The sequence below is a fragment of the Daphnia pulicaria genome, chromosome 3, assembly GCF_021234035.1.
Source record: "Daphnia pulicaria isolate SC F1-1A chromosome 3, SC_F0-13Bv2, whole genome shotgun sequence".
In the NCBI taxonomy this organism is placed as follows: Eukaryota; Metazoa; Arthropoda; class Branchiopoda; order Diplostraca; family Daphniidae; genus Daphnia; species Daphnia pulicaria.
This window is the reverse complement of record NC_060915.1, coordinates 12,634,708-12,642,034: the sequence shown is the minus strand read 5'-3', so window position 1 is coordinate 12,642,034 and position 7,327 is coordinate 12,634,708. Positions and strand designations below refer to the sequence as shown.

The 7,327-nt window shown below is 44.4% G+C and overlaps 1 protein-coding gene across 1 annotated transcript; it reads right to left on the bottom strand.

The window, feature by feature from the left end:
- Nucleotides 1-1,182: 1,182 nt before the first annotated feature.
- Nucleotides 1,183-6,847, bottom strand: LOC124329462. The gene is made up of 4 exons (XM_046788522.1): nucleotides 6,032-6,847; nucleotides 5,284-5,983; nucleotides 4,944-5,214; nucleotides 1,183-4,885 (listed from the first exon to the last, which is right to left on the bottom strand). Exons 1-4 carry the CDS (start codon nucleotides 6,845-6,847, stop codon nucleotides 1,183-1,185), a joined length of 5,490 nt encoding a protein of 1,829 aa, XP_046644478.1.
- Nucleotides 6,848-7,327: the final 480 nt, after the last annotated feature.

Genomic DNA, 7,327 nt, shown 5'->3' with positions numbered 1-7,327 from the left:
GGTTCGCCAAGGTTCGCCAAGGTTCGCCAAGGTTCGCCAAGGTTCGCCAAGGTTCGCAAAGGTTCGCCAAGTTTTGTTGACAATAACAACAAAAATAACAACAAAAATAACAAAAAAATAACAACAAATATAACAACAAAAATAACAACAAAAATAACAACAAGAATAAGAACAAAAATAACAACAAAAATAACAACAAAAATAACAACAAAAATAACAACAAGAATCGTTCGCCAAGGTTCGCCAAGGTTCGCCAAGGTTCGCCAAGGTTCGCCAAGGTTCGCCAAGTTTTGTTGACAATAACAACAAAAATAACAACAAAAATAACAAAAAAATAACAACAAATATAACAACAAAAATAACAACAAAAATAACAACAAGAATAAGAACAAAAATAACAACAAAAATAACAACAAAAATAACAACAAAAATAACAACAAGAATCGTTCGCCAAGGTTCGCCAAGGTTCGCCAAGGTTCGCCAAGGTTCGCCAAGTTTTGTTGACAATAACAACAAAAATAACAACAAAAATAAGAACAAAAATAAGAACAAAAATAACAACAAAAATAAGAACTAAAATAAGAACAAAAATAACAACATAAATATTGGAAAAATGTTGGATAGAAAACTCAAACACAAGTTTTGCCGGCCAACTCTGCAGCAATCGCTGCACTGAATTGTATTCACAGCAAAATACAATTAATCACGAACAGTACAAATCGATGGCTTCGGATGAAAGAAGCCGAAAAACACACAATGAAATTCTGCACGAGGCAGCACGAACAAAATTGAAATAAACGACGACGATGAGGCTGACCATCCAAGGGGGCTGCTACGGCCAGACTGGCGAAAATGAGGCGAAATTCCTTGGGCCTCGAATTAGGGGTAGGGTGACATAAACACAATAGAAAAGGGCGCGGGGGAAGGGGCGAGAAAAGCGCCACCTAGAACAAGTAAACGGGAGAGGGATGGGACAAGACAAGTTTGGACTCGTCTTGACTTCCGGGCGAGACAAAACGAAAAATAAACAAACGACAATCGGGCGCCAAATTCAAAATCACGACTCCGTCGTGAACAGCGGGGCCTGTTACTGATTATGAAACAATAGTCATTATCAGAAACACAAAAGAGAATCAAAAATAAACAAACGAACGAATTTCATTTTGACAAAATATAAACAAATTATTCTTCAGTGCTAGTTTCCAATAAACATAGCTTGGCCACCGGACGGTGATACTCTCCAGCGGATGTCTTGACGAACACCGAACGGACGACTCCATCAGGGCTGAGGACGACTCTGGTTACTCGGCCAATGGGCCAATGTCCTCGCGGAGAATTCGGAGTCACCACCAAGACGACGTCATCAACAGCTAAATTCTTCTTGTCAAAAAGCCATTTTCGACGATCGGTGATGGTTGGAAGGTACTCTTGAAGCCATCGACGCCAGAAGTGAGTCGACATGACCTGCATAGCCTCCCAATGCTTTCGCGAATATAATTCTTCATCTCCAATGACATCATCTTCGGAATTTGGAGATCCTTGAAGAAGTAAAAAATGATTCGGTGTGAGAGGTTCCGGATCACGAGGGTCCACGCTGACATGAGTGAGTGGACGTCCATTCAATAAAGACTCGGCTTGAATCACAAAACCGCGTAATAATTCTTCCGTGAGCGGCCGAGATTCCACGATGGCTTCTAACGCCACCTTTGCTGATTTCACCAAACTTTCCCAGACTCCGCCGAAATGTGGAGCCGATGGAGGTGAAAAGTGCCACTCAATTTCTTGTTTAATCATTTGGCCGACGAGGTTTTGTTTTTTAAGACGCTCGATCCCTTGCTGAATTTCCTTGTTGCCAGCAACAATTTGGGTTCCGTTGTCACTGTAAACTACAGAAGGACGACCTCTGCGGGCCGAAAACGATGCGAAGGCGATCAAGAACGAAGATAAATCAAGCGACGCTGTCACTTCAAGATGCACTGCTCGAGTGTTGAGGCAAGTGAAGAGCAAGACGTAACGCTTTTCCTTGCGACGATAAATAGTGATGTTGCAAGGGCCGAAAAAATCCAAACCCACATAAGTGAAGGGGCGATTGAAAGGAGCTAGACGATGTCTTGGAAGCGGGGCCATTAACGGAATGCAGGGCATCGCTCGATGACGCTTGCAGGTTAGACATTTGTATAAATATCGTTTGATGGCTACTCTTCCTTTGATGATCCAAAATCGAGATCTGATAGAGCTGAGAAGTCTTTCAGCTGACGGATGAACCAGTAGATCATGTTCTCTCATGATGATTAGCCGAGTGATTGGATGTTCATGCGGGAGGATTTTTGGATGTTTAACATCAAACGAAAAGGGGCCATAATCAAGCCTACCTCCAACGCGCATCACACCATCTTTATCGATAAACGGCGAAAGTTTCAATAACGGAGAACTGGATTTGAGAGAACGTTTCTTCTCCAGCGCCGCCATCTCTTCGGGATAACATTCCAATTGAGCTGATCGGATGCATTGATTTCCCGCTTGTTGAATAGCTTTGACGCTAAGAAAAGATCCGCGACGTTCTTTGGCTGATTTCAACCTGGAATTGAAGATAAAGCGGAGCATCCAGGCCACGACTCTCATGGCCAGGCCATAATCAGAGTATCTTTCCAATAGAGTGCGGAGCCTGTTTTCAGGAGCGGGGCCGTAGATGACTCCCACCCACTTGGTTGCAGAAACTTCCGGATCATCTTCATTGGGCTCCGGTAATTTGATAGGTTGAGGCCAATCGACATCTTCTTGTTTCAAGAAGGCGGGGCCGGTCAACCAACGATCGTTTTCCATTATTTCAGCAGGGAAGAGTCCTCTGCTGCATTCATCAGCAGGATTTTCGACGCCAGGAACATGCCGCCATTCGATCGGACGAGAATGCTCTAAAATTTCCGAAACACGATTAGCGACGAAAGTTTGAAAGCGGCAGGTTTTGGAGGCAATCCACTGAAGAACGGTTTTTGAATCGGACCAATAAAATACTTGGTTGATTGTTATGCGAAGCGAAGATTGAATGAATTTGACAAGTCGCAATGCCACTATTGCTCCTTGAAGCTCCAACTTCGGGACAGTAAGCGGACGAAGAGGTGCCACGCGGGACTTTGACGAGACGAAATTTACGGCGACGACATCAGTAGCGTAGGTGACTCGAAGATAAACAACGGATCCAAAACCAAGAGTTGAGGCATCGCAAAAAGCGTGAAGTTGAATATTCTTGATTTCGTTGCTTAATGTGAGCGCTCGAGGGACTTTAAAATTCTTCAAACAGTTGAGAGTTTCGGTCCATTGATTCCATTGTTGCATAATTGAATTTGGGATCGGCTGATCCCAGTCCACTCCAACTAGCCACAGCTCCTGAAGAATTCGTTTAGCGAGAAGAACGATAGGGGATAAAAATCCCAACGGATCGAAGAGAGTCGAAACAGCACTAAGAATTTGACGTTTTGTGTTGGCTTCCACATTACATTTAACATCGAAGATGAAGTGGTCGCTTTCACTGTCATATAAGACTCCCAAAGTTCTCTCAGTAGGCAGGTCATCAAGATCCAAGTTGAGACGAGGTTGATTGCGATCACATTCTGGAACGAGAGCTAAAACTTGACGAGATGACGAGAGCCACTGATTGAGATGGAAGCCTCCTTTTTTCAATAGTGCGGTGGAATCCTTTACGGCTTGAATTGCTTCTTCTTCCGTGTAAAAGGAATCTAAAAGATTATCGACGTAGAAGTTGGTGTAAATACGTTGAGCAGCTTCCGGAAATTCCTCCCTATAAAGATCGGCTACATGTCGAAGAACTTGCGAGCAGATAAAGGGAGAAGAAATCGATCCGAAGATTTGTCGCTGCATCTCGTATATCGTAGGCGGATTTTTATTTCCAGGAGGACGCCATAAGAAACGAAGAGCCGAACGATCTTCCTTTTTTACGCCAACTTGGAGAAACATTTGCTGGATATCTCCTGATAAAGAGAAAGTTTTTTCGCGGAATAGAAGAAGTGTAGTTCCTATGTCATTGACAAGACTAGGACCTTTCAACAGTACTTCATTCAGAGCCACTCCTTCATGTTTGGCTGATGCGTCGAAAACAACTCTCACTTTTCCTGGCTTCTGTGGGTTGACAACTCCATGATGAGGAAGGTACCAATTTCTTCCGAATGTACCGGTAAGTTCACTCTTCTTGAGCGGCTTGGCGAATCCTTTACTGATGTAGTCGTCAATCACAGCTGCATATTTCTCCGCAAAGGCGGAGTCACGACTAAATTTATGTTCGACGGAATAGAGACGACGAAGAACTGGTAAATAATTATCCGGAAGAGTCACCTTGTCTGAGATCCATGGCAGACCAACTTCAAATCTGGTACCGTCGAATTTGATGCTTGCGTCCAGCTTGGTTCTTGCCAGTTGATCTTCAGCCGATTCTAACGGTTTCACAGGGGTAACGATAGGAAAACTATCAGTTTCCCATAATTTCTCCACTTGACGGAGAAGGAGCTCTTCTGTAGGCGACTCTTGAATACTATAACAAAGTTTTTGAATAGGGAGCAGCGGTTTATCCGATCTGCATACGGTTGTTGCTTCTGATGGTGAGGTGAACTCTCCTACACACGTCCATCCGAACGGAGTGTGAATTCCAAAGGGTGCGTTGATTCCATCAGGAGGACGTCTTTCGTCCATTCGAAGATGAAGCCATTGATTTCCTCCGCCAATCAGAATAGTCGGCTCTCCTAGCGATGCAAGTTTGATGTCGCTTAGATGAGCATATCGTTCACGTACCTCCTTTAATTCTTCAATTGGGCGAGGCAGCTTTAAATACCCTTTCGGTACTGTTGAAACCTTCAGTAGTTCGGCTTCAAACGACCTATCGAGAGATTTGATTGTCACGCTGACTTTCATAGAGTCAAACTCCGGATCAATACCATGCTGCGATATCCTCACGCATTACGTTTACTGTTGCTCCAGGATCCAAAAAGGCGAATGTGGAGAAGTCGATTCCGTTTGCCGAAATTATCACTGGAACGATGGCTAGTGATGTGTTGTCATCGGGCTCTTTATCAATTGTAGCCATCGCAACTGGCTTATGTTTTGCTGGCGGCTTGCTAGCCGGAGTAGTTGATGAAGACGTCGGGGGAGTCGCAGGAAAAACTCGAGGAGCCCCATGCAATAGAGGATGATGACGTTGAGTGCAGCCTGAAACATTACAAATTAAGGTAGAGTCACATTCTGCAACACGATGTGCGCCATTTAAGCACCTAAAACATAGCCTTTTTTCTTTCACCCACTCTGCTCTAGCAGTTAAGTCAAGAGCTTTGAAAGTGTTGCACGATTTTAATGAATGCGTGGCTCCACAATACGCGCATTTTCTTAAGTTGCTTTTTCTCGAAACGGACGGGGATGACGGTGGAGAAGTTCGAATTTGATGAACTGGTGGTGGCGTGTTAGTATGAAACACAAGTGGCTTTTTTCCAAATAAAGATGCCGGTTTCTTCACAAAAGGGCTTCCTTCCGGTTTTCTTTCCTTGAAGGGCGATGCGTGTTTTGAAGAAGTGGGCCGGGTCATCAACTCGCCCATCACCATCTCATCTAACCATTTAGCTAAATCTAAAAGAGTAGCTCGGTTGGGTGTCATACGATACACCTTTATTCCCCAACTGCTGCGCAGTCGCTGGGGTAGACGAGAAACTACATGCTCCAGCGTCATTCCGGATTCCAAATCTTGCTGGTAGCCGCCGGTTCTCAATGCGTGCATAGCACCGTGAAGAGTCCGGTTCAGTTTGGCCAAGGCATGAGGATCGTCGTCGCGGATAACTGGGAGATTCATGAGCGCCATTAAATGGCTTCGAGCCACTACTTGAGGTTGCCCATAACGTTTCTTCAACTCTTCTAACGCGTCAAAATAAGTTGAAGGATCTTCCAAATATTCGGCTATATACGATCGAACTTCCGACGAAAGGAGTTGCTTTTAAAAAGCATGACGTTGAGCATCTGATGGCACTACGTTGTGTACCATATCTCGAAAAGACGATATAAAGGTTGGCCACTCCTTTGGATCTCCATTAAACGGCTCGATTTTTATCTGGGGTAACGCGTTCATTAACCAATTTGGACTAAATCCTCCCAATCCAGGTGTTCCGGCTCCTGGTGTTGGCAAACGCCGGTGAATCCAATCATCACTGCTACGTCGTCCAAGTGGCGGTGGTAGATGAGGAGTAAAATTTATCGGCGGCGTCACAGGTGTCGGATGGTAAGATCCGGGTTGTAATGGTGGAGGAGTATAGGGCCTCCCAAATGGCGTAGGAGTCGGGTCTGGTTGTGGTTGATCCGCGTTATGAAGTGAATCCTGATCTGGTTGAGAGGAATGAACTGAAGAGGCGGGAGAATTTCGCCGTAAATGAAGATAATCATCAGCCAGTTTTGAACAATCCCTGGCGCGAATCTCAAAGCCTATGATGTAGGCGTAAGGATTGTCAAACGGATCATTATTAGCGTGCAAAGCCATATTATGGTCTAAATGGGCCTGTCGAAGTTGCTCAATACGCCGACCAATTCCCACATTAAGGTGATTCACTATAGACCTCCTTCCTCTGTTAATGACGTAATTAGCAAGCTCGTCACATTGTTCTTCAAGGACTACGGCTAACGTATCCCGTTCAATCCGTGTGCGTTCGACTGCGATCAATCTTTCTTCCGGAGTTAAAGGGTCTCTAACCGATTCTCGCGAACTGTGGTGGCTTCCGCCTAATCCAGTATCATCTGGTACTCCAGGGACTTGACCAGCTAAATTTGGCATGGTCCTACCAGTTGTCGATTCTGACGTAGCCATGATGAAGCCGAAAGGAAATTATTCAATTTGACACTGCCAACAAAAGGCGGACAACTTTCGATGAAACGATGTAAATCGACGTGCCTGACAAGGTGTCGACGATTTATCTAAACGAAATGTAACGACGAACAAAATTTAAATCGACGCGCCTCAAAAGGTACCGACGATTCAATTAAAACGAAATACAACGATGACCGAAATTTAAATCGACGCGCCTCAAAAGGTACCGACGATTTAATCAACGCTAAGAGAGAAACGATGAACAAATTAGAATTTTAATTTCACTTTTATATTGATGACTTAATATCCATCAAAGGACCAATACATCAATCAGGAAAATTTATGTTCTGTTGACGATCCGATGAGCCTTTTCGGGACGGAAAAGCTCGCTGGAAGCGACGTGACGGACGGCCTTGGTCTTTGTGTTTCGGATTCTCCAATTTCTTACTGGAGGTTCTTGTTCCTTCTCGACTTGGGGCT

Bases quoted from the DNA above. Each gene is read 5' to 3' on its own strand.
- LOC124329462 (XM_046788522.1), bottom strand. From the start codon at position 6,847: ATGGCTACGTCAGAATCGACAACTGGTAGGACCATGCCAAATTTAGCT. The intron at 5,984-6,031 runs GTACACAACGTA...GCTTTTTAAAAG, and splicing joins TATCGTCTTTTCGAGATATG to CAACTCCTTTCGTCGGAAGT. The intron at 5,215-5,283 runs GTTTTAGGTGCT...GTAATGTTTCAG, and splicing joins GGTGAAAGAAAAAAGGCTAT to GCTGCACTCAACGTCATCAT.